The sequence below is a fragment of the Aspergillus sydowii genome (genome assembly GCF_001890705.1).
Source record: "Aspergillus sydowii CBS 593.65 unplaced genomic scaffold ASPSYscaffold_15, whole genome shotgun sequence".
NCBI lineage: Eukaryota > Fungi > Ascomycota > Eurotiomycetes > Eurotiales > Aspergillaceae > Aspergillus > Aspergillus sydowii.
Genome location: NW_024467873.1, coordinates 265,248 through 289,516, shown reverse-complemented (window position 1 = coordinate 289,516; position 24,269 = coordinate 265,248). Strand labels below are relative to the sequence as shown.

General features: G+C 49.3%; 12 protein-coding genes across 12 annotated transcripts; 5 read left to right on the top strand and 7 right to left on the bottom strand.

Moving 5' to 3' along the window:
• Positions 1-585: 585 nt before the first annotated feature.
• On the top strand, positions 586-2,366 carry ASPSYDRAFT_61752 (hexose transporter protein; the record flags this gene model as incomplete). Its single annotated transcript, XM_040850028.1, has 5 exons — positions 586-699; positions 760-965; positions 1,020-1,186; positions 1,237-2,025; positions 2,095-2,366. 5 exons carry the CDS (start codon positions 586-588, stop codon positions 2,364-2,366), a joined length of 1,548 nt encoding a protein of 515 aa, XP_040697575.1.
• Positions 2,367-2,594: 228 nt separating this feature from the next.
• ASPSYDRAFT_72594 (uncharacterized protein) lies at positions 2,595-3,348 on the bottom strand. Its single transcript, XM_040850660.1, has 2 exons — positions 3,185-3,348; positions 2,595-3,114 (listed from the first exon to the last, which is right to left on the bottom strand). The coding sequence occupies exon 2, from the start codon at positions 3,110-3,112 to the stop codon at positions 2,762-2,764; it is 351 nt and encodes a 116-aa protein (XP_040697574.1). The 5' UTR covers positions 3,113-3,114; positions 3,185-3,348; the 3' UTR covers positions 2,595-2,761.
• A 654-nt stretch (positions 3,349-4,002) lies between these two features.
• Positions 4,003-4,738, top strand: ASPSYDRAFT_72593 (uncharacterized protein). The gene is made up of 2 exons (XM_040850658.1): positions 4,003-4,104; positions 4,179-4,738. The coding sequence occupies exon 2, from the start codon at positions 4,180-4,182 to the stop codon at positions 4,531-4,533; it is 354 nt and encodes a 117-aa protein (XP_040697573.1). The 5' UTR covers positions 4,003-4,104; position 4,179; the 3' UTR covers positions 4,534-4,738.
• An 809-nt stretch (positions 4,739-5,547) lies between these two features.
• Positions 5,548-6,039, bottom strand: ASPSYDRAFT_94266 (uncharacterized protein; the record flags this gene model as incomplete). The annotated part of the gene is made up of 1 exon (XM_040852950.1): positions 5,548-6,039. The coding sequence occupies one exon, from the start codon at positions 6,037-6,039 to the stop codon at positions 5,548-5,550; it is 492 nt and encodes a 163-aa protein (XP_040697572.1).
• Positions 6,040-7,481: 1,442 nt separating this feature from the next.
• ASPSYDRAFT_161748 (DUF4246 domain-containing protein) lies at positions 7,482-9,255 on the bottom strand (the record flags this gene model as incomplete). The annotated part of the gene is made up of 3 exons (XM_040843026.1): positions 7,482-8,081; positions 8,135-9,079; positions 9,133-9,255. The coding sequence occupies 3 exons, from the start codon at positions 9,253-9,255 to the stop codon at positions 7,482-7,484; spliced, it is 1,668 nt and encodes a 555-aa protein (XP_040697571.1).
• A 471-nt stretch (positions 9,256-9,726) lies between these two features.
• Positions 9,727-11,380, top strand: ASPSYDRAFT_50518 (thioesterase family protein). Its single transcript, XM_040848098.1, has 3 exons — positions 9,727-10,052; positions 10,104-10,344; positions 10,408-11,380. Exons 1-3 carry the CDS (start codon positions 9,971-9,973, stop codon positions 11,120-11,122), a joined length of 1,038 nt encoding a protein of 345 aa, XP_040697570.1. The 5' UTR covers positions 9,727-9,970; the 3' UTR covers positions 11,123-11,380.
• ASPSYDRAFT_50517 (uncharacterized protein) lies at positions 11,291-11,890 on the bottom strand. Its single transcript, XM_040848097.1, has 2 exons — positions 11,696-11,890; positions 11,291-11,644 (listed from the first exon to the last, which is right to left on the bottom strand). The coding sequence occupies exons 1-2, from the start codon at positions 11,811-11,813 to the stop codon at positions 11,499-11,501; spliced, it is 264 nt and encodes an 87-aa protein (XP_040697569.1). The 5' UTR covers positions 11,814-11,890; the 3' UTR covers positions 11,291-11,498.
• Positions 11,891-12,075: 185 nt separating this feature from the next.
• Positions 12,076-12,438, top strand: ASPSYDRAFT_50516 (Clr5 domain-containing protein). Its single transcript, XM_040848096.1, has one exon. The coding sequence runs from the start codon at positions 12,175-12,177 to the stop codon at positions 12,340-12,342; it is 168 nt and encodes a 55-aa protein (XP_040697568.1). The 5' UTR covers positions 12,076-12,174; the 3' UTR covers positions 12,343-12,438.
• ASPSYDRAFT_110456 (ankyrin repeat domain-containing protein) lies at positions 12,409-15,453 on the top strand (the record flags this gene model as incomplete). Its single annotated transcript, XM_040839910.1, has 2 exons — positions 12,409-12,706; positions 12,797-15,453. Coding segments are annotated over 2 exons (2,955 nt in total), but the record flags the coding sequence as incomplete, so codon positions are not given.
• A 741-nt stretch (positions 15,454-16,194) lies between these two features.
• Positions 16,195-16,913, bottom strand: ASPSYDRAFT_94261 (uncharacterized protein; the record flags this gene model as incomplete). Its single annotated transcript, XM_040852949.1, has 3 exons — positions 16,195-16,331; positions 16,392-16,463; positions 16,532-16,913. The coding sequence occupies 3 exons, from the start codon at positions 16,911-16,913 to the stop codon at positions 16,195-16,197; spliced, it is 591 nt and encodes a 196-aa protein (XP_040697566.1).
• Positions 16,914-17,329: 416 nt separating this feature from the next.
• Positions 17,330-18,963, bottom strand: ASPSYDRAFT_111964 (uncharacterized protein; the record flags this gene model as incomplete). Its single annotated transcript, XM_040839938.1, has 2 exons — positions 17,330-18,768; positions 18,816-18,963. Coding segments are annotated over 2 exons (1,587 nt in total), but the record flags the coding sequence as incomplete, so codon positions are not given.
• A 3,716-nt stretch (positions 18,964-22,679) lies between these two features.
• On the bottom strand, positions 22,680-23,534 carry ASPSYDRAFT_161599 (uncharacterized protein; the record flags this gene model as incomplete). Its single annotated transcript, XM_040843005.1, has 1 exon — positions 22,680-23,534. One exon carries the CDS (start codon positions 23,532-23,534, stop codon positions 22,680-22,682), a length of 855 nt encoding a protein of 284 aa, XP_040697564.1.
• Between the last annotated feature and the right edge of the window lie 735 nt (positions 23,535-24,269).

The window sequence follows — 24,269 nt, the reverse complement described above, 5'->3', positions numbered from 1 at the left end:
TGACCTCGTTTGTTAACACAATAAGGTTGGCTATCACTACCCATGGACAAACGGCCCTGCGAACCGCTATCCCACGCCGGCACAATGGTACAATATACCTGGCTGGTCCCGATATTTTGGGACCACAGGCCGGAGATCTGGCCCGTTAGACAGCGACTGCGGCTGGACGAGCAACCGCTTAGCCCGAATGGGCGCGGAACGCAGCTGACTCCCGTCCAAATGCAGGGATATTTAATGTTTTGCCGAGATTAAGGGTGCACGCCGGGGTAATAGCCTGATTGCGCATCCTGGCGGTTCTTGGCAGGTTGAGGCGAGCGAGTCTGGGCCGGCCTCGTGTCGCTATTCTGAATAGAGCCACGCCACGGCGTTCCCAATCGGGCCCTCCGCTACATGTCTGTCATTTAGCCGTGAACACCGCGTGCTTTCAACCGGTGGCGGGAGTACAAATAGTTAATACTCCACGCGGCTGCTGGGGGCCCTGCTGTTCCTCCCCCTCACCACACTCCATTGTCGGCTGTGGATAGCAGTTACTCGGTAGCACTTTAGAGACACTTTATTCTCGTCCTCGGATATTTGTTGGTCAACATGGGCGCCGACACGTTCGAGCTTGCCGGGAGGCACTTTCCGCGGGTGACCTGGTACAAGAATCCAGGCATGCGAAAGACCTACATCTGTCTGATGTTTGTTGTCTTGACCTCTGTATGTTCACTCAATTTCCCCGTACATTACTCCCCCGTTCTAACACCAGACGACGAACAGGCTACAAATGGATACGACGGTTCGATGATGAACGGCTTGCAGACCTTGAAACCCTGGCAAGAGTACTTCAACCACCCCAGCGGATCGCTTCTGGGCATCCTCAATGCCATCATGTCCTTGGGATCCATTGCCGCCCTTCCCGCTGTACCGTACACTGCTGATCTACTGGGTCGTCGGATGGGAATATTGATTGGATGCGCGATTATGTAGGTGTATTCTTCACCAGGTAGTACTGTTGTTTCTGCTAACGCGTACAATAGGCTTCTAGGGGTAGTCCTGCAGAGCATCAGTATCAACTATGGAATGTTTCTAGCAAGTCGCTTTTTCATCGGTTTCGGCGTCGCCATCGCCCATGGGGCGTCACCTTTGCTGGTTACGGAGCTGGTCCACACTCAACACCGTGCAATTTTCACTACCATTTACAATAGTATGTCTTTCTCGTTTCCTCCGACGCAGCAGCCTCGCTAACCTGGCTAGCAACGTGGTATTTGGGTGCGATTGTCGCCGCATGGCTCACCTTTGGCACGAATAACATCCCAAACAATTGGTCGTGGAGAACGCCAACCATTGCACAGGCGGCGCCCTCTGTGCTACAGATACTTTTCATCTGGTTCGTTCCAGAATCCCCACGCTTCCTCATGTACAAGGGGAAACCCGAGGCGGCCCTCAAGGTCCTGGCTGATTGCCACGCAAACGGCGACCAACAAGACGAGGTCATTCAGCTGCAACTGCAAGAGATCCAGGAGACAATTCGCCTGGAGAAAGAGTTTGAGAGCAATTCCTGGCTTGAATTGATCCGGACCAAGGGAAACCGCCATCGCATGATCATCTTAATCTCCGCAGGCTTCTTCTCGCAGTGGTCAGGCAACGGGCTGGTCTCGTACTATATCGTCAAGATCTTGACCAACATTGGCTACACCGACGCCGTCGAGCAGAACTTGATCAACGGATGTCTTCAAATCATGAACTTCATTGTCGCCCTGACAATGTGTTTCTTTGTCGAGAAGATCGGCCGGCGCAAGCTCTTCCTGGTATCGACCGCTGGCATGCTGGTCGCCTTTATTGTGTGGACGATCTGCTCTGCTCGATACGATACCCAGCACAACACGGCGTCCGCGAACGCTGTGATCGCTATGATCTACCTCTACTATCTCTTCTACAACATTGCCTGGTCCGGCCTGCTAGTTAGCTACACGGTGGAGATCTTGCCCTACAGTCTTCGCGCCAAGGGCATGACGGTGATGTGGTTCTGCATTGACGCTGCTCGTACGCTCCCACCTACCTTCCTACTCTCAGGGACTAGAACTAAGATAACTAACTAACTCTTCCAAACAGTGTTCTTCAACCAATACGTCAATCCTGTTGCACTCGACAACATCGGCTGGAAGTACTACATCTTCTACTGTGTCTGGCTCGGTGTGGAGCTCGCCGTCGTATGGTTCTACTACATTGAGACGCGCAACACTCCGCTTGAAGAGATTGCGAAGTATTTCGACGGTGACACTGCCATGGTTGGAGGTGTAGCCGGCACTGAGAAAGCGCGAGAACTCTCGACTGTGATTCACGTTGAGGAGTCTGTCGTGGAGACCAACGTACAGAAAGCATGATCCTACTATTATCGCTATAGGTAGATGTCTAATGATTCTCCACCAAATAGCAATATTACTTAAAGGAATATTTACCTGCTACGTCTGGTGTCTAGATTGAGCTATTAATACAAATTCATACTCTTTCTAACTCAAATTCCTGCAGATGGCCGTACGGAACAGGGATAAGCAGCTGAGCCAGTAATAGACTAAGTTCTACGCTTTGAGATCTTAATTTTCAAAACATAGGCCCATAATTCCGTCCAGACCCACTAATTAATACTCATTTCCCTCGATAAGATAATACATCACAGAACCGGGTAGGTCAATTTCCATTCTGCTGCTACACTCTTGATAAATGCGGCATCCTCACAGCACTACGCATGCATGTACATAGTAATCACCAAACAACAACATCAAGTCGAGCAATCAATATGACCCCACTGGTTACGCGTCGCTTCGTACCAGGTAGAAGAAACCATTCCATCACTGCAGCCAACAAAAGCAGTAAAGTCCCATCCAAGGTACCCATCATCGACATCACCACACCAGGTATTTGAAGCGGTAGCACATTCGCCAAAGCGCTTCATGTTGTCCCACAGACCGCCGCAGATTCCGGGAATATCAGGCACCTTATCGGATGATCGCACCTGGTAGCGAACGACGGGGCCTGAGACGGTGTTTTTGTTGCAACCGTGGGCTGCAGAGGCTGGGTTTGAGAGAGTGGCTATGGCAACCACGAAGGTGGTGGAAATGGGGATCTTCATTTCTGGTTTTGGATGATATGTTAGTCCCTGGCGTATGCATAGGTAGGGAAAGGGTGGGCAGAAACAACGTACTTGCTGTACGTGGTTGAATAGAAACAGTCTTGCAGGTAATATGCAATATGTGCAAGATAAAGTTGTCGGCGTGCTGTGTCAGGCAAAGAGGCTTGAAGAAGTGAAGACAAGACTGGTGACTCTGTTTATCGAGAGAATCAAGAGCAGCAGAAACAGGGCTATTTATGTGATTCCTTAAGAGGCATATAGGCCATTGTAGCAGCTATTCAACCTGCCTCGGAGACCAGATGGGGGGTGTTCTCGTTGCCAACCCTTGGCATATCCCATTCCACAAACAGTTAGCAAATAAAAGTAAGTGATCTACAAGCCAAGCTCGAGTTATCACACTCAGCCTCCTTCCGTTTGGGGCCGAATGTAGAGCACCTCTTGGCACGTGCCAGTAGCAACAGACGGTGAGTAACGAAAGGCAAGGAGTCTACATGGCAAGCTCGTGTTCCAATGACCAGCCCAGCTCACCCTGGGGCGGTTTTTGGCTTGGCTGAAGATCTGGCTGAATACCTGAGACCAATGCGCCAACCTGATGTGCTCTGTATGGTTGCATGGGATGAACCCTTCGCGACACCAAGCCCACGTGTGCTTGAGAGAGGTTGCGTATGGATTCTGGTAGCAGGCTGTGCCTGTTGACAAGAGGAATGAAAATGCCTCAGTATAGTCTGGGCAATGACACTGCCTTAGCCAAGGCCTTGGAGGTTCTGTCCAGACAGCCATTCGATATCGAGCAGTGTTCTGGCAGCATTTCCATGGGCTCCATGGTGAGCGCGAGTACATAAATAGGGTCCTTTGGCCTCTCCAGCATTCATTTTCCCAAACATAGAATCTTTGCGCACCGGGTTCTCTATCTGCATTGTTATCAAACGGCTTCCCACTGCCTTCCTCTGTCAATCCACTTTATACTTTTATCAACAATCTCCCATCTCCGAGTAGGTCAAATTTCACACCCCTGATGCAGTAACCTATGGTCTACATCCAGAGCGCTAATATATGAAAAACTCAGAATGAAGGGCATCGTCGGAACCAGCCTCCTGGCACTTGCCGTCTTTTCCGCTTCAGCAACCGCGGCCTCCAATTGCGAAACGGAAAAGATCATGGCTTTTGTTTGGAGATACCACGTCAAATCCACTGACAACGTACCTGATATTCCTGGAATCTGCGGCGGTCTCTGGGATAACCTCAAGCGCTTTGGTGAATGCGGCACACCCTCGAATACTTGGTGTGGGGATGCTGGTGATGGCAAACTTGGATGGGATTTCAATGTCGCAAACAATTGCAATCCTGGAATGATTGAGTCGACGTGGTATGAGGCAACCCGTAACCAGTGGGGTCCTGTTGACTGCGTTGATGCGGAGTGATTCGTTGAGCACTATAGGTGCTCGAGCGGAACAAGAAAGTTTAGAACACACGGGTATAGAAAGGACGAGGACGTGTGAGGGAGGTGTGGCTCTTTCAAGATAGTTGGTTCATAGAAATGAAGCTTTTCAGGAATACACTGGGAGTTGGTCTCTGAGCACATAGTGGGCCGAAAGGATCGGTATGAACTACTAGGAATATAAGGAGGTGATCTGCTTGGCTTAGTCTAGCTACAAGCGTTTGCTTAACCAATCTAGCAAGGTAGAAAGAGTAGTTTCTGGAGGATGCATTTGGCAATACCTGTAATAGGAAAGTGAAACATAAGACCTCCAGGACCAGCGGTCACGTACGATTGATCCTCCCTTACGATTATAATAATGTAAGATAGAAAGTTAGATAGACCATATTCCCATATTACCCTCCTTTGGCTAATATCTCAGAAACGAATAGTAACATCCCGAGTGTCCCACTCTATAACAGTCGATAATAATAGCATAGACTGGCCGCTCAAACAGACACTTAGAACGAGGGGTGCAGGTATTGCCAGAATTATAATATATAAACATCTTACAGCATGCTCTATAACTTTCCCAGGAAGCACGAGAAGGGCCCAATGCCGGGTTTGGCCTCCCCAAGCTGGGTAATAACTCTACATCATGGAAAGGACGCTAAAAATGCTTATACATAGCCTGAGCTTGTCGACAATTATTTAGCAGTAAATGGTATTCTTACAGGGCTTTAATATTCTGAACATTGCTTAAAGAGTTTGTACACTAATACGAAAAGGCCTATATACCCAGTTGAAACCATTGCTTATATGACAATAAATTGTATGTATGTCACTAGTTCACATTTCGTATAAAGCCGCAGAAGCTAAGTACATGTAGAGTCTCGCCATGCCCCCAAGCCAAGCAACTAAAGACACAAACCCAATAGACAAACATTAAGAGCCTTAAAAGAGTATCCCCCCGGCAATTAATTCTTTATATGCTAGGTTGCCTACAAGAGCAAGACCCTTATCTGTCACCAGTATACTTTCCTCTGTAGCGTCGCTCAATCTTCACAAGGCTATCTTTGGTGCATTCGCCCTCGCTTGTCGTCTTAATCGTACCAGTGCAGGTACCATCTTGACCGGAGGCAATGCCAATGAATGTCAGCTCCTTGTCCGCCTCACCCTTCGTCTCGGATCCATCAGGGGCGTAGGCGCTGCAAGCCCCGGGCATGCCGCTGAAGGTGGCCCCGCAGCTGAAGTCGTAGGTTCCCTCCCAGCAGTCGGAGGTAATCTCGAGGTGGGTGGTGTCCTGCGTGCAAGGGGCGTAGCCGACGGGGTTTGCGCTGTTGAAGAGGATTTCGTTGTTGTTGTCGAAGAGGGTGAAGCCGGTGATGGACCCGCTTCCGGAGCCTTGAATTCCGATGAAGTTGGAGGTGGTGTATAGGAATTTGATGTTGTTTTCGCCGGCGATGGCGGTTGAGGCGATGGCAAGTGCGAGGAGGGACTTGATGAACATTTTGACTTGTTTTTTGATTTTAGGAGAGGTAATGAGATAGGAGATTGAGCTGGTTGTTGTTCAACTTGAAGAACCGGAGAGCAACAGGCCTTTTATATCCCAGTTCTACGCATCAATTCTGCCTTGTCCTGGATTAACTACGTAATATGGACAGTCTCCTGATGTTGTACCTGAGACCGTGCAAGGTCAGAGTCTGTCCTGGATAGGAAGGTCATTCTTCTGCTGCACTCTGGGTTGTTGTTGTGGAGCAACATATATCAATCAGAATGCTGAAGAACTGCAATTCTGAGGACTGAAGATCCGCTCTGGCCTCATGCATGGTCCACTACCTCATCTTGGCGGGTTGTGCTCGGTAGGGCTTACCGTAGGTAGTCGTAGGGCTCTCCATACTTTGGCCCCATGCCCCCGTATTTGAGGCAGTGTGGCCCACAGCAAGCTTGGCCAAGTGAACCACACACCTTCTGAGTTCTGGCCTTCATGATCGCTGCCTTTCCCCAGCCAATTAGGACTCTATGAAAGTATCCAGTTGATTTCTGCAGAAATCTACAGCCTTACTGCCCCTGCAGGACGTTTATGACATAAAGTAAGAACCCGATGCCTATAAGTAAAGAGGCCCTGTATGAATTTATATCAACTTCAGTGCAAGACCACGGGAAAAAGAATACAAACATTGCTAACCGGTAAATAGCAGCTCCCTGACTCTCTTCACTGGACATCATTAATCAGCAGTAAAGCATCCTTCAAGCCATCCCAATCTCACACTTCTTGGCTTCAGGGCGGCAGGATCCGCCAGGCCAAGCCCTGCGCCCCGTTTTGCATCCAATTATTGGGGCAGCATGTTTCTCGCCCCCTTGTAATGTTGGCCATGGTGAACTAGCAGTGCCATGCCCCTGCATTTTTGAGAGGGTACCCCCGGTGTAGTGGGTCGTCGTCTAGATAGCCTCGCCAGCTTCGAAGTCTCATATCGACGGCAGCGCTCTCCAATCTCCATCATGTGAAGGTGCGCCTTTGAATTAGACCGAATACGGCGGATACCTTACGGCTGACTTGAATTTTCCCGATATGCGTTCAGGATGTGCCTTTAATGTACATGTTCGGTGAAGAAGTGATAGCCATACCTTGGAGCCGGAGTGGTGGCATTAAGTCGCAACGCGCAATGCCAATGGTCTTCCAAGATGCTGGAATTTGCTTCCTCAACCAGATAGTAATGACCGGTAATCCAGGTGTCAAGTTGATACGCACAGCGAAACAGACCGTGGGTTTTGGGGGCGGCCAAGCAAGTTGCACCTACGCCAATCACAGAGTTTCGTCTTTGTTGGATGACCGGTATTTACTAAAGGCGAATTATTATTTTATAGGAGAACTTGGACAAAATCGTATTATTAACCTTAGTCCATACTTCATGTAATCTTGGGGTTTGGTATCAACAAGAACTAGGCGTATCAATGTTCACATAGGTTGAAGTCACCAGCTTCAAAGATACCATTTCCAGTCTCAGCATATGCCGATCGCTCTTCCATTAACTCCAATCGGTACGTCTTTGCTTCGTCCATTGTGATGGGTGCAAATTCACACTGTTCGCGAACCATGTCCTGCAGTTCAACGGGAAAGCGGCTGGACAGGCCCTCGTTTATAGCGTCCTTCCAGCCATCAGACCAATCCTCTCTCTGTGGCGGTACGTTTGCAGTTGAAATTATGCGGCGATTCGGATCAATGAGGAAGAAGGCAAGGATTTTCCTATGTCCTGGTTCCGAGCGATCCGCCAGCGAGAAAGGAGAGACGCGATGCTGCAGGATATTTGGGAAAGTTAATAGGCGTCCTTCGCGACATGAGACGCCCCCAAGATCCTGCGTTATATTGTCCGTACTCCCATATCCATCGTCAGGGTTGAAGCCAAAGAGACTTAGATACTGGAACTGCCCTTGTTCGTATGATATCTCCTGGATATATTCCTCGTCGGCGCGGTTGCGGAAAGACAGGGTGTTGTCGGTGATGTTGTGCGAGTCGTAGTAATATATTGCTGTTGCGCATATTCTCTCATTCTGAACATACCGTCAGCTCATGAACTGTTCAATGCAGTGGAATGATTACATACCAGCTGGCCCTCAACATGCCACGATCCGCCCTCATACTCCGGTCTTTCCGGGGTGAGCTCAATGTTGGCCAGCTTGACGATGATCTGCAGACCTCTGTCTTTGAATTGTGCATGTAGGTCGGCTTTTCCCCTCGGTTTCTCTTTCGGAGGTTCGAATTGACCTGGCTCAGGGATCTTAAGACGGCGCCTGTCCTGCCACGCATGATAACGATTCCAGAAGGCTTCCGTATAAACGCCAGGAGTCTCAGTTTGCGGCTCGGGCTCTTCAGACACGTATTCGCTTTCTTTGACGGGGATGCGATATTCGAAAGTACCATTGCAAGATAGGGAGACATTCCATAGCGGAATAGTCCGTGATAGAACCTCCTCGATGATGTTGTACAGATCCTTGTGCTTTCTTGGATGCAGGTTATTGATGTAGGAAGCAATCCGGACTTGTCCGTCCGGAGTAAACTCCACATTACACGGAAGCCACTGGAATTTTGCGCTGTATGGGTTCAACGATCCCACTTCAGATATCCCAATGGCGGCCAGTTGCTGTTCATTAGGTAGTTCCAGTAGCTCGCCCTTTCCGATGCTGCTGAAACAGTCCTCAACGCCAATTATGGTGTCTCGGAGGACCCTGGATCTGTCGTAGATGAGTGGGAATAACGATGGATGGACCAGGTCAACCACCTTCATATCGGACCCGGGATGGTAGTCTTTCTCTGAAGCGGCTTCAAGCCGGTTGACTGCCTCACGAAGTCTCTGCTGCAGGTCTTTTGGGATGGCCATGTCGGACTTGACAACGCCGGCATCATATGCAGTGACAATACCAGTGTTCTGATACCCGGTGGCCTTCCACTGAAGCTCCTGAATTATCCAATCCATCATCGCAGTCGTCACGTCATGGCCACCTTGCGAGATTTCGCTTCGCCATTTGCTGACGATTTCCTCATTGAACACCTGGAATATCAGCCACTCAATTCAGCGCCTTCAAGGGTTAGATCGGTACCTACTTTGGTATCCCAGTCCGGCTTGTCGGTTATCGAATTCATAATCTGCATCATCAGCAGCTCCCTCAGGGTGAATGTGTATCTATCTACGGTTAGTTCGAGCGGAAGCCCAGCGTTGGCGTGCATCCCTACCCAACCAGTCCGAGATCAAAATCGTCGGCATCTATGGCGTGGCCACAAACAAGGCCATGCCAGTCCGGCTATGATTAAGTTAGTGTGCAATTTGGATGATTCCAGGTCAGGAAAAAGTACCCTGGGCTTGAAGAACACCGACAGATTCAGGCCCGGTAGGTCGAAGGGCGTTCTCTGCTGCGGCTTTTCCTCGTCCATGGTTGGGAAAGCTTTGCAGAGGATTGATGCTTGCTGGGATCCAGAGTGGGAATTCTCTGCGATATAAAAGCTGCCAAACCACCAGGCAGCCAGGCTCCAGCTGAGCATAAACTGCATACGAACAGTTTCTGGTTAGTGCGGTCGCTTAGTCATTCGTATAAACACACCCTCCCAATAAAGGCTAGGTGGATATAGTTGGCCAATCAAAGAACAGATATGTTGGTCCAGTCAGATGACGTCGAGACAACAATGCACCGACAAGCAGAAGCGAAAGCGTAAGCAGCAATGCAGCCTAAAATAGCAAACGACACCAGGCGAGCGAGATACGTATATACAAAGAGCTACCTGCTTACATACACGAGGGCGAGTCTTTGACTTGGGGCAGTGCTGCATTTTCCCTGACTGATCGACTTACCATTATATATTTATCCTGTGTACAAAGCGCATAACCACAGTCTCCCTCCAACGTCCCTTATCTTCAGACACAATGGGGACCTCTCTTCCAACCAGTATGGCTGAAGCATTGGACATACCGCTATTCTTTTCACCTGAAATCACCGTGCAGCTGTCTCCGGACCTTGCTATGGCCTCTGGTATGCATTAACCGCCCTCTTCATGTACAACCACGGCTAACACAATTATAGTCAGTGTTGGTGGCTACGTCGCCTCTGCAATGGCGAAATATGCCCTCTACTACGCCTCCAAACATCCCAAAATGCAGTACCAGATTGATCTCTACTCTACTGTCACCCAATTCTACCGCCCGATCTTTATCAGAACGCCAACAAAGATGACTCTGCGGGAGGTCAATATTGGTAAGGGATGGTCCACACTGCGCGTCGAAGCATCTCAGCAGGATAAACTCAGTGCATCTGCGGATGTAGTGTATGGAAACAACCACCTTTCCCCAAGCAAAAAAACCCATGGCTAATAACGCACGGTACCTAGACTCACAAATTTGTCTAACAAAGGCATCACCCTTAAAACAGGCTGGCAACTCCCTAATACTCCAGTCGCAGTCGACCTCGCAAAGCTCGAAACAGACACTGACCCAAACTGGATCTCTTACCACTGCGCCTTCTACGCAGACGGATTCCGACGCGGCCATTCCTACGCCAAATCATTTATCCCCAGAGTCCAGCCTACTGAGATATCATTCGTGGAGCAATGGGTTGAGCCGGGCTGGGATTACCTGCCCCAGGGCTCTCGTCCTTCAACAGCAGGTGAGAAAAAAGCCCGCTGGACGAATGAAATGATCCCGTTCGTGGTGGACATGAGCCTACCGATTCAAGAGAATTTCTTTCCACGCGAGGAAGGAAAATCGCTACCAGTGGGAAGTATAGCGGCTACGCTTGAGTATGCCGCCCGGCAACGAAAAGCTCGGCTGGACGGGAGGAGTGATTGGAGGGTTCTGGAGGATGACGGGTCGAAGAGATTCGGGCAAAGGATACTGCATGTGTCCTTGACGATTTCTACGGAAATTAAACAGAGACTGCCCGCTGAGGGTGTTCGCTGGCTTTACCTGCGGAGTGAATGCAAGAGGGTTCTGAATGGGCGGATGGATTTGGAGGTTCTGGTTTTTGATGAGAATATGGATTTGATTGCTATTGGGCACCAGACTGCAGTGCTCATTGACAGTACTTCGAAGATGCAGAAGTTGTGATTCCAGATTCCGTGGGGATTGGCGGGGCGTCCCAGGCACCAACGCAAGGCACCAGCGTTAGGCACCAACAGGGTGTCCGGATGCCAAGAGACGCGCGCCCGTGGCGGCTGAATTTAGGGCTCGAGGTTCCTGAGTACAGCTTCCCAGTCTACATCGTGCGAAGTTCGGCTCTAGATTATATAGCTTGATTGAATAGTATGTGAAAATCACATGACCCTCTCTATTTCTTTTGTCCAAGGATACCATGTTGAAACCCGTTTCAGACCCACATCGGCATTTTATATTCAAGCAAACTCATCTATGAATGCATGAGCAAAGGCAAACATTATGCAGTTTGCGTTCTGCGAGCCATTCCTAGATGGGGCTCTGGGTAATGTCAGTTCCGGGTTGACCAATAACACTGCCTCAGGGATAGACACAAACCGTATGCTTGGTCGGGTATATTGAATAGGCCTGACTCGAGCAGAATTTCAGGGCTGGTATTATCTTGCTCTCTTGCGACCGCGACTTCAATCCCAGAATCTAATAGAGTACCGATTAGATCCTGTTGCTATGATAGCTCGGACAGCTCACCTTGGGATAGCGCCCTCCGATACGCATTCGCGACGTAATTCCATATCTGAAGAAAGGACCACGTTCCAGTAAGGAGAAGCGTAATGAAGGCGATTGATTTGTCTATCGACCAAGCCATTTTGGCAGTTGCTAAGGAATAGTAAGTCCTCATGTTGCTGGCGGTCGTTTATATGTACCAGGTATGAAACCAGATTCTGGATCCCAGAACAGAATGACTGTCGGCTCAATCCAGATTGTGTTCGTACTTCGTAGCCAATGAAACAAGGCGTACTTTTGCAACGAATCAAAAGATGGTAAAAACCAGATTCTGGAAAGTCGGTCTACAGCGCCCTGAAAGCAGAAGCAGATTCTGGCCCGTCCAATCAGAGATGTTTTACCAACGGGGGCTGAGCTGCAGCGACAGGGGTATTTGAAATTGAAAAGGCATCAACGCCCAGGGCATCTATTCCAAGGTAAACTTCTCCTGAAGTCTATTCACAATGTCCCATAAAGCAGCCCGGATCCCAGACCAGATATGGAACCAACACAAGGAAACAATCATTCCCTTCTACAAGGCAACTTCATTACCCCGAACCATGAAATATATGACTGAGCAACATGGCTTTCGAGCTACGTACGAATTTCATTATATTCTGCTTGAACCTTGATGCTGACGTTGCGGCTCGACCATTCCCAGGAAAAACCAATACACCGATAAGCTGAAAAAATGGGGAGTTCAGAAATATCACTCCGCAAATGACTGGGCGATCATCGACTCTACGACGCGGAAACGAAGCGCAGAGGGCAAAGCTAGCGATGTGTATATCCGCGACCGCAAGTACAGAAGGCGAGAAGTGGAAAAAGAAATCGCACGGCATGTTCCTCGGGGACGAGAATGGTGCGATTCTGACGATGCGCTCCCGGATTACATTACTGTCTGTACCCCCAAGGGAGAGGTCATTGGCATTCATCGCGATTTGCTCCTGCGTGATCTCCCTTGGTACCATTTAATCCAGCAGATGCAAGCACATGGTAAGTTGCCGCTGGTCTCTTTTCTCGACAATCTATCCATACTTCCTATAACCTACGTTCATGGTATCAGCATTCTAACACCGTATTCAGGCTCAGGGATACTCCGAGCGAATATGGCACTCTCCAATCATGGGACCTTTCTCGAGCGAGCCATTGCAAGACTTGATCCTCAATTGGTGGTAAATTTACCACGATTGACTATGGGATCTGATTTATTTGGCAATACAAAAAACAGCCTAAGTGTATATCTTCCACCTGAAGACCCAGACATTTCGAATTTCCCGACCTCAAGGCAAACAGGACTGCAAGACAAATCTCCATTATCAATATTCCAGAACTTCCTAAGGCACTTCATCTTTCTGTCGGTGAACAATCTACTTCACCAATGGGACTTCAACAGGGTCTGCGAATGGGTCGTGAAGAATGGTGGTACAGACATCCTCATCTTTCTGTGCCAGCTTCGGTCCCTGATCATGGGGGTGTTCGCGAGAAAGGCCTTCCTCAGCGCCGTTCAGTCCGACAACGTGGCACTTGGTCGCAAGATCCTCCAGTGCAAAATCCGTCTGCATACCGACCATCCTTGTCAGAGCCAGTTTTGGACCAACTGCCTTACCGATGCGGTCTGCAATCGGAATGAAGCCATTGTTGAATTACTGTGCCAGGCGGGTGTCCACAGAGAGATCAATTGGTGGCCATGGGGAGTTGACTGGCATTTACAACTGCCGGCTTTACAGACATTGCTCGACTATGGTGCTCATCCAGAGGCATTCTTTAAGAATAAAGGTGCTGGGTTCCCTTTAATCAGTGCGGCGCTGAACGGTAGCTTGGACGCCGTGAAATTGCTTCTGAATAAGGGAGCTCGAGTCAACCTCTATCTTCGTAACGATTATGGAACTGCTTTGCAAGCCGCCGTTTTTCGAGGTCACTACGAGGTAGCCAAGTGTCTTATTCAACACGGAGCGGACACCAATATCCCCGTTATACGAGAAATCCTACTCCCAGGTTGGAGTATAAGCGGCTATGAATGGCTGTGGTGCTCTGTCTTGACGCCTGTCCAAATTTCTGCGAAGATGAACAATTTGCCTCTTCTCCAAAGATTGCTACACGACGGAGCATCTGCCATGGCTTGCCCGATTTCCGCACACCCTGATATCATACCTTTTCTGTCTAACAGATCCCCCAAAAGCACTTATGAGCAAAGCATTTACGAGCCCCACTATGAAAACGGGCGACCAGTATATACTGCCTTGCAGTACGGAGTTATGAACCACAATGTGGAGATGGTCGCACTGTTGCTATGTGAAGGTGTCTCCCCAGACTCCCAAGTCGCACCTGGTGTAGATGACACGCCCTTGCAGATGTCGACTAGACTCGGCGATGATGAGATATTTAAACTGCTTTGGAGCTGGGGTGCGGACATTAATGCCCCGGCGACGAGTTCAAACGGCCGCACTGCAATGCAAGGCGCCGCAGAGAATGGAAGCTGGGAGATTATATCAATGCTGTTACGTGCGGGTGCACAAATTAATGAGCCAGCAGGAGCAGAACAAGGTATGACTGCATTACAGTCTGCATGCTTAAACGGCCATTCCATGATAGCTGGGGTTTTACTTGCTCATGGAGCGGATTTAGATGCTCGCCCATCGTCTGTGGCGGGACTAACACCTATACAGGCGGCAGCCGTGCATGGCGATATAGGACTTGTGCAAGACCTGATTGCCCTTGGATTGGATGTTAACGCTCCTGCAACAGACGGGGGTTTGACGGCTCTTCTCGCTGCTACAGAACATAAACGTCTGCCATTACTTAAAGTGCTCGTGCGGCATGGAGCGGATGTCAACGCAACTGCAGACGGTGGGCTCCGGTCCCCTCTGATGAGTGCTGTCAGAAATAACTGGTTAGACGGGGTGCGATTTCTCCTGGAAAAATCTGCAAATGTTACTGATCCCCCGATCCCTGATGAGGATGACGATTATGATCCAGATGAACTATTAAGCCCCCTCGGCTGGGCTATCAACAATGATTGCGAGGAGATGATCGACCTGCTGTTGCAGCACGGAGCTGATGTTGGTGCAATAGTCAAATTCGACTCGGGCCTAGGCGCTCTAATGCATGCGCTGGACCAAGGATCCAGTTTTGAGGTTATTGGTTTGCTGCTAAAAAAGCTCCCGAATTTGGAAGGGCATCGTGGCTGGGAGAGAGTGCTTGAGCTCCTTCTCCTGGGCCCGTTGTGCGACGACGCCATTTCTCGCCGGCGGATACTTGGTAGAGTAAAATTACTACCACCACTGCTTCGTCGCAAGGCAGCCCTGAGGGCATGGAATCAGTTGCCTAGTTACGTGGGTGACCATAATTACGACGAAGAACCCATGCGGGCTAATATTGGGCTGCTCCTAGAATTAGGAGTATCTTTGGATTCTTGCGACAGGGATAAAAGCACCTTGATTACGCGCACAGCTCGACGCGGTTATGAAAGGTCCTGCTCTTACCTTATTAGCCGCGGTGCCACAATTAACGCCCCGGCAGCCAGATACTGGGGAACACCTCTCCAGGAGGCTATCAAGAAATCAAATACCAGTATAGCCAACGTTCTACTGGACCATGGAGCGGACATTAACGCCTCCCCAGCAGAGGACTGCGGTGTAACAGCGCTCCAGGCGGCCTCCATTAATGGGATGTTGGAGCTGGCTGTACGGCTACTTGAGGGTGGAGCAGATGTTGCGGCACCAGCTGCACCGAGAAACGGTCGGACGGCAATTAACGGCGCGGCAGAGCGTGGTTACACTGATATGGTGAAATTACTTCTGAACGCATATCCGGAAGACGTGGATCTGGAGCCGATACGCCGGCAGGCGGCGGGCTATGCGGAGAAGGAAGGACATATTGAGCTTGCGCAATGGTTGCGTGGGGGCTGTGCTCGTTGAACTGGGATGACAGGTGCATGCCGTTTTTGTAAATATTGTACTGATAATCTGAATAGATGCGTCTGAATACTACGCCCCTGGGCGTCTGCTACTTCTAAATACCTTATAAATTAACTAATACAGACCAGTTTACCAGAGGACAACAAGGCACTGGACACAGGGTGCATTGGATAATATCTGACTAGCCCACGCAGCATAGCGCTTACTGGTTTCATGATTTCCCCGAGGACCCCTGGACCCTCAGCTACCTCGCCGTAGTACTTTATCTTAAATGTGTTCATTTCCCTGTTCTACCGTGTTCCACCGTGTTCCAGGACGTTGCATACTGGTCGCTAACCGACGTCGGGAAGATGGCGATATACGGACAACAAGTCATTCGAGTGCGCCTTATAGTACGAGATAAGATTGGCGTCGTCTCTACCAGTAGAGCTCGGTTCCTCTACTTTCAAAATAAATCGGCCAACAATTCCCATAAACCTGCAATGGAATAACATACAAGTCAATTTCTTCTGTCTATGATATAGACTAGAATCCTTCCTAATACGCTTCACGCGAGATCAATAGCTAACTTTTCAATAGAAGCCCAGCGAAGTACATAGCGAGGCTACCGAGGCCAATCGCCAGTTGCATATAGCTCTTCTTGGGCCGCAGGTATGCAAAGACCGGCAGGAGCATGCCCTGAAGCAAAAGTGGGAACGAGGCTGCGAGAGATATTAGGGTGTTGCCAACATTCAGACTGCACAAAGAGTTCGTTCACATACGAGCGTTTGAAGGCGCCGACCAAGTCTTGGAGACAGTCCAAAAGAACAAGAGGGGCGACAAGAGGAGAGTCCCTGAGTAAAGTAAGCGCTTGATTCATTTTATAGTCTACTTGCAACTGAGGATATAGACGGCAACTGACATCTAAAGAATGTGCCAATATGGGAACCCCACCACTGGCTCTCTCTACCGTCAAGGACAGTTCTATATAGATAGGATCCTATCTCGGCACCAAAGACATGCTCGAAGTGCTCCTGGCTTGCATCGTGGAGTTCAGCACCGCGGCCGATTCGCCATGCGCGCGCGGTTTCGCTGGCAAACTCGGGGTCCGTGTCGTAGTCCAATACAAGCACGTCTGTAATGAAGCGGCGAACGTCTGCGGCGCTGGCGGAGCGAGTTGGAATATAATTAACCATTTCAGAGAGCAATAGGAGGTAGAATGACCGTTTGGAATGGAGGAGGAGATCGTAAAATTGAGGCGACGTCTGCCCGTATGGAGGGATGCCCGAGGTCAGACTGGGCATCTTCCACAGTGGAGGCACCAACACGCGCTCCTGGCTCAGATGGATATGATTGGAATAATGCGGATAGTAAGCGAAGCTTGATTGGCGCTTTTACAGAAACAGATGACGCCGACGCAGCGCCGCACTGCCTCTCGGGCAATGTTAGCGGTCAGACGAAACAAATCGGCCTAACAGCGCCACCAGTTACGGATAAGCAGTGCAGAAAAAATCCGGGAAATACATGTTATACCATCCAGTCATTATCCATGGATCCTCACTTTGACGCCAGTACCCGCATATCTTCGCACTGAGTTCTCTATCATTTCAAGTGTCCTTTCCTTGCGCCCAAAGACGACAGCGCCGTCAGGGTAGGTATCTGTTTTGACAACTTGAATTTCAGCACCTCGTCCTGGGATACCCATCTCCTGAAGAAAGGTAGGAGACTTCCAGCACGTGTCTCCATGATGCCGGTGGTCGCAATGTTGGAAAGGAGCCCCCGTCAGTAAGCCTGACCCATGGTTAACTTGAAGCCTTGCACCATGCCTTTCCAACAGAGAATTTATGCTACAAACCGAGGCCGTCATCAGATCCTGCCCTTCTGGTACTCGGTTGCAAGGCGAATCCACACAATGAGCGCGGCTTCCGATAATAGCGTCCCCAATGTTTGAGCAAAACAGACACTTGATTTGACCTAGAAGTTGTATCCAGGCCAGGCCCTCTCGTTCAAGCTGTTGCTGCTTTAAATCACTGTGGGTCGAATCTTCAATAATGTCCCAGAACTCGTAGCCATATATCTTACGGCCGCTCGGCTTCTGCAGGAGAGCCTTTGACAGATTGATTGAGAATCCCATGATAAGATCTCGAACCGTTAATTGGATGTTTGATGACTTGTCTACCGCGGTAAGAGCATTACCTTTCAATGCTTCAAAGGAAGCAAGACCACCATTGTTGTTCTCGGACGTTGTTTGAGGTACGCTAGATGTCAATCCATGACCTTTGGCATAAGAGAGGAGCATTTGATGTAGCACGCATACAAGTGGGATGAGCCAAGCCCTCTGCTGTGCAGTATCGTATACAATAATCTGCTCCGAGATGCCATTCCGCAGGCATTTCAGGTAGTTGTCGGGAGGGCTAAAGTGGACTGCCATCATCCTTCGAGAGAATGATAGGCCTAGTTGACCTCCCACCTGAGCTGGACCACCAGACTGTCCAACCAGCTGGAGGTTTGCACCTGTCCATTGCCATGAAGTATGCTTTGTGCGTACGCCAGATCGCCTAATGTCCGCTGCTGATTGAATCTTTCCCAAAACAACCTTCGCGTTGGAGCACCAGCCCAGGAGATTCCTCTCCGATCTCAGCTCACTAATATCTTGCGTCTTCAGCCACGACCCCTTGGTGACAGCTAGCTCGGATATGTTGAATTGACCGTCGTGGGTTGCAACTTCCAAATGCCACTCTATAGTCTGCTTGTTATTCCTTCTGACGGGGATCAAGGCAGTAGAATAGCCCATCAGGACAATGCCACTGTAAACCAACACAGGGTACTCCACGGCAGCTATCTGGATCATATTCTGGTAGTTGATCTCCAGTTTCCACTCTGAGCTGGACACTGTCGACGGCTCGAAAGCTATAACCGCGGTGCCAAAAAGCGCAGACCAACATGTGTCGGACATAGTAAGCTCCCTGAGAGGCTCCCACGGGTTGAATGTAAACAGTCCCTCAGTCAACGCTCCTGTTGATATTTGTGGGCCGTTTGGAGGGGGTTGGCGGAACGTCAAGCAAAGCCAGACCATTGCATCTAATAAGTGTTGCATGGACAAAGGAACACGAGAAATAAGCTGTTGATTCGTGGCCATAAATATGATGCCTTTGTTGACTAGACCTGCTGTTAGTCTGGGACCACAGACAATACCGAGGACTCACCATGGACTCTGTCTGGGTCCTTCAGAGCACACATTATATTTTCAAAAACATTGATACCTTGCTTGCCGTACGAGCTTTCCAGATACTCTGCGCATGTTGCTAATAGGACACCCTCATTTTTCTTGGTCAACGTCGCCACATTGAAAACATCCAGCTCCTCAGTGTCGCTGAAAACGATATGAGGTAGCTCCCATGGACACGTTATAGTGACTCCGTTAGATGTGTTTCCAATATAAGCGCCTGCAATGAGTATTGTTCGTATGATCTGGTCGTCCTTAATATCCAAAGCTGCATCTAATGCACTCCGACAACGACCATCCTCCAGCTGTAGGTTAACAGCTGCCCCATACTCCAGCAACAATTCAATAATCCTGGACCTCGCTGCCCTACTAAATCCAGGCCACCTTTCCGTCGTATCAGATTCACGTATAGCAGCAATCAGAGGACTTGGATACTTCCCATTTGTGCACTGCATGTTGACATCAGCACCTGCTGCCATGATAGTCTTAACCATACTCTCCCTCCCACTCATGATAGCAGCAACCAAAGGACAGCCATACGGCCTATCAGTGCACGGTGCGTTCGCATCAGCGCCAGAATCTATTAGAATCTTGGTCATCTCTGTATCTCCTCTGCGTGCAAAAATCGCCAAAACTGAATTTTGGTTAACGTCAGCACCAGCTCGTATGAGAAGCTTCACAATATCCTTCCTCTCCCGTAATATCGCATCAAGCAAAATATCACCATGATTAACATTCGCGCCGGCTTCTAGTAAGATTTGGAGTATCTCTATATCTCCATATTCCACAGCTGCCTTTAATGTATTGCCGCGGTTGACATTCGCGCCAGCCTGTAGTAAAGCTTGGAGTATGTCTGCATCTCCACAAACTACAGCGACCGTTAATGTGTCGCCACGGTTGACATGAGCACCAGCCTGTAGGAGAAGGTCGACAATATCCCTCCTCCCACGGCGTATGGCTAACAGCAGAGGATCACCGTAGTTGACATCAGCTCCGGATGCGAGTAAGATTTGCAAGATCTCTTTGGCGTCCGCACGTATTGCAGCCTCCAAAATGTTGCCGCCGTTTATACCAGCTCCTGCTTGGAGCAGTATACGTACGGCCCTGCTGTCACGGCGCCCTATAGCGATGAGCAACGGACTTGCTTCACTGGAACCATATACTCCTGCGTTGACGTTGGCCCCGTCTTGAATGGCTCTTTTGAATCCATCATGATTTCCAGACCACACGTATTTATGCAGAAGATTAGTGGGATCCTGCTGGATGGGCCTTTCGGGTGACTCAGGCCCTTCGCCTTGTGTAGGACGACGTTCGAGAGTGCCTCTGTAAGTCTCCAAAGCATACCGCGCGGCCTCCTCCCTCGCGCTAAATACAAGCTCTGTGGTCTCCTCTCTCGCGGTGTAGACGTTGGAGAAGTCGTAGGAAGGTGTCGACGAGAACGTGTCATCACCAATACGAACATTGCATCCCCACTGGGTCTGTGTACCTGAGAGCGCGAGCCACAGCGTTAGTTTGAAAAGCATTACAAACTTCTGTCTTGACCATAGGTGCTTCGTCCCCGTGCGAGCGTTCTTCCCTACCTTGGTGACGTTCGTTTTTGTAAAGTTCGAAAACAGGAATTCCTAGGCCATTTGCTCTGCAATGCTCTGCCTCCAGTTAGCCCCTGTCAGACAGTGACACAGCATCGCTGAGTCCTGAAAAATAGAAGCAAAGAGCTAACCTTCAAGACCTCTCTGCCATCTCCCTCTGTCGAAGTCCCCAGACATTGTCTAGATGTGGAGTAGTAGATATCCAGATCAGAACGCTTCACGCAACGTCTAAATAAAGCTGCCGAGCACAAAGGCAAGTTTGGCGTCCATATAACCTCGATTGACCTGAAGGGAGAACTGAGGATTATTTAGCGACTTGTAGTGACAGCCTCGTTTACGGGGCACGAGGCTATGTATCACATGACTGCATACCCTTCAGCCTCTCAGCCTTGACCCCCTGGACAAGGCTCATTCTCGGGTAATGTTGAATGAGGCACAAGGCACTCCTTGTGGCTGGTCGATATCATGTCAGCCTTGACCCAGGGGCCGCAATTTCAATTGCTATACCCCATATGCTGTTTCAACGAATAGTAAGTTATGGCGATCAAGTCACCGAAAGGACATGCAGCTGGGTGAGCAGTATCAGAATCAAATAGGGCTATCGCTTTCGTTGGGGGCGTTTCTTTGAAACCTTACAACACCCAGAGAACTGCATGATTAGGGAAAACGCGTAATGACATAGCCTTGCAAAAGAGTCTAGCCATATTCTCAATTCTGCTCTGATCCACGTTGTCCGCGTGGTTGGGAGGGAGGCTCTAGGTAGCGAAACCCGGACCGAAAGCTCCGTATGATAAAACAGAATGTTATCGGATCCCAGGGGGACAAACATAATGCAGATGGAGGATGTTGTCTTGCTAAGGAAAACCAAAGGAGGAGGCCAGACTTATTTTATGAAAATTCAACATGGAAGCTGCACTTGGGATCAGGGGCTGTTGTTGTCTAACCATTATTCGTCTAATAGATATCTTTCCACTTTGGCATAACGGCGTGCTGGTGCACAGGCAACGCTCAAATTCCAATTTAGATACAGATGATGGATTTCCCCCGTGCCGTGCGGGAAGTAGATATTGCCAAGTTATGTAACTTAGGATGGCCTGGACTAGTACCAGTTTCTCTTAGAGGTAGTTCATTATCTATCCGTTATCCCAGGTCATTGAGGATTAGATACCATATATTGGAAGTCCGGAGGGAAATAATCTATTCCGATATCCAGTTTTACCCATTTCTGCTCTTGAACTTGACGGTAGTGCACTCATTTTAGCTGTATAGTCTATCATTGCGACGCCTCGACTATGTACTGCCGTACAACAAGTTCAACTCAGTGGAAGCGAAACTTTACCTTCATGACATTTTGTCAAAGGTACGATACAGCTAGGACTTCATTTTATTCAGCATCCGCTCGGTCACTTGATATTCCGCACATTCCTAATTTATATTAGTTTTACGCCTTTGATTAATGTACAGTATTTGCTTGAGCATCTCTGCTAGATTAGAGAGACGGAACCCTCACATAAGCAGGATGCAAAGGCTTGATACAAGACAGTAGGATCATAAGGTCGTGGTTCTCGACTTCATTTTCAAGCCAGGTGCAGTGTACAGTAGTTTAGGTAGAACCTTAACACTGATATACACAGTGCCTACAGGGTCTGGATCGTTCAGATTTTCCCATCGGCTCAGGCTCATAGTTAGACAGTATTGTTTCAGTGGACTGAAGGGAGGATATCCACAAACGCCACGGGCGCTCTCCCATAAAAGCTGTTCCCGCCCCACGGCCGTGCGCGCTGCCCGCTGGCCAATACCCACGACACCAGCTCCGTGCTAGTGGAGTGGAATGCTATCGCAGCGGTAAACAATAAACCTTCCGCTAGTCTCCTACCTAGTCTGGTCTAGATAGTATTTTGAGCCTCCTGGTGGCGAGATACAAGTGGTAAGTGCACGAGCTTTCCATTCCAGCGGCCAAACCCGTGCTCGTTGTATAACGTACTCAGTATGCTAGGTGTTTTATCTAGTGTTTTAAGACGGAGTGGGCTATCTGGAGGCCCGGAGTTTGTCCAGGGTACCCCACGGGTAATCCAGCCCTAGTCCCAGGTGCCAGTACAGGAACGATCGCGGTTCTTGCGGCGGGAGATAGACATGATCATCGAGGCGATCATGTTTGTAAGGATAGTAGATACCAGAGAGAAAAACATGTAGCAAAATATTACTTACTATGAAGTATCTAACGGAATTAATTCAAGAAACAGAGCAAGAACACCTCACGTCAAACCCAGGAACCCCAGTGCTCCAGACAATGTCAACAATCCCAAAACACCCAAAAGAGCCCCCCGTTGCGGCTGCGCAGAACTCTCCTCATCGTCCTCGGGACAATCATGCGGTGGGTTAAACCCTCTGCATCGCCGCGCCTTCAACGAGGCCTGCATACTCTCAACAACAGTCCGATCGATATCGACCTTGCATGGATCCGGGGTTGTCGGCGTCGGAGCGACAACAACACACGTACTGTTCGTATACTTCCCGCCAGACCATTGCACCCAGCTCGGCACGGACATGCTCTTATCAGTAACGTTGATAGCAATGGCAGTTTCACCTTTGGGGTCAGGGCAGGAAGTCTCAGAGGTAGCAGATACAAGATCCACCACATCTACACTCTCCGCTGTATCCTGGACAGTAAACCAGGTTGAAAGACTCGTCATATTCCAAACCATATCAGATGTCATGTGACGCTTCTCGAAGCCCTCTTCATTGCATGATTGCCATGTAACCGTCCAGGCGAGGTTCCATCTCCCCGGGCTGTCAAACAAGCTGAAGAATTCGTGCGCGAAGTACGGGTCGTGGGAGGACCAATTTGCAAATCGGAGGTCGTGGGAGCGAGTGATGCTGTTGGCCTGGTTATCGAGGGCGCGAAGGTGGTAGGTGATTTCAAAATTGAGGTACTGAGCGCGCGGGGAGCCTTGGAAGGCGAAGACGATGGGGAACCATGCCGTGGGTGTGTAGGTTTTGTTTTGTGGGAAGACGAGGTCCACTTCCAGGATGTTATTATTACCACTAGTAGTAGAGGCAGAGGTTATGGCTCCCAAGGTTGCCAGGAGCCAGGTCGCTTGAAGGCGCATGTTGACAAATGTGAAGTAATTGTTAGGCAGGAGAGGAAGGATTTATAGGACGTGTAGGCAAATGCACAAAAAAGAGGGGGCGATGTTCATATAAACCCGCAGGCTAAACTGAAATGCCTCGCAGGGACAGGCTCTGGGGATCTGCCACGGATTACAGCCTAACCTCGTAAGGAAAGAGGGTCTGAATGGACAGAAACAGATTCAGAATGTCACTGTAGGGACGTGCCCGTTATTATCCCAGAATTTATGCACTTCGCACTTCTACTCTGTACATGCATGAGCTTCAGAAGCCTTGGCAGCCCACTCCCGTCTTACAATAGGCCATACTATCTGCAAAGTGTAATTAAAATACCGGCGCTATCGTGGGTTAATTTTATTTGGCTACTGTCTAGCCTTCTATAGCTCCCTGCAGCCCCAGTGTTCTCTTCGCTTTCGGACTTTCAATGGCCAATTTCCAATTTGCCACGCGGGTTCCGACCTCATTATTGGGCTATTGCGGTGGTTCCAACTTAATAAACTAGTATCTATACCGCATGGAATTTTGGCCGTAACGTAACAATCAGCTAGTGAAACATCGAGAGCTTCAAATACTCTAAAAGAAGTAGTAGCAAAGTAAACGAAGGATACCATCTGAGTGGGTAGTAGGTACTAGGTAGCGTAGAACGTGCTCGATCCTCAGAGCTATATCCTCTATACAAGCCACCGTTATTGTCGATCATTCCCTCAACTTTCCAC

Bases quoted from the DNA above. Each gene is read 5' to 3' on its own strand.
- ASPSYDRAFT_72594 (XM_040850660.1), bottom strand. From the start codon at position 3,112: ATGAAGATCCCCATTTCCACCACCTTCGTGGTTGCCATAGCCACTCTC.
- ASPSYDRAFT_72593 (XM_040850658.1), top strand. From the start codon at position 4,180: ATGAAGGGCATCGTCGGAACCAGCCTCCTGGCACTTGCCGTCTTTTCC.
- ASPSYDRAFT_50518 (XM_040848098.1), top strand. From the start codon at position 9,971: ATGGCTGAAGCATTGGACATACCGCTATTCTTTTCACCTGAAATCACC. The intron at 10,053-10,103 runs GTATGCATTAAC...ACACAATTATAG, and splicing joins GGACCTTGCTATGGCCTCTG to TCAGTGTTGGTGGCTACGTC. The intron at 10,345-10,407 runs GTATGGAAACAA...CACGGTACCTAG, and splicing joins AGTGCATCTGCGGATGTAGT to ACTCACAAATTTGTCTAACA.
- ASPSYDRAFT_50517 (XM_040848097.1), bottom strand. From the start codon at position 11,813: ATGGCTTGGTCGATAGACAAATCAATCGCCTTCATTACGCTTCTCCTT. The intron at 11,645-11,695 runs GTGAGCTGTCCG...GTACTCTATTAG, and splicing joins TCGGAGGGCGCTATCCCAAG to ATTCTGGGATTGAAGTCGCG.
- ASPSYDRAFT_50516 (XM_040848096.1), top strand. From the start codon at position 12,175: ATGTCCCATAAAGCAGCCCGGATCCCAGACCAGATATGGAACCAACAC.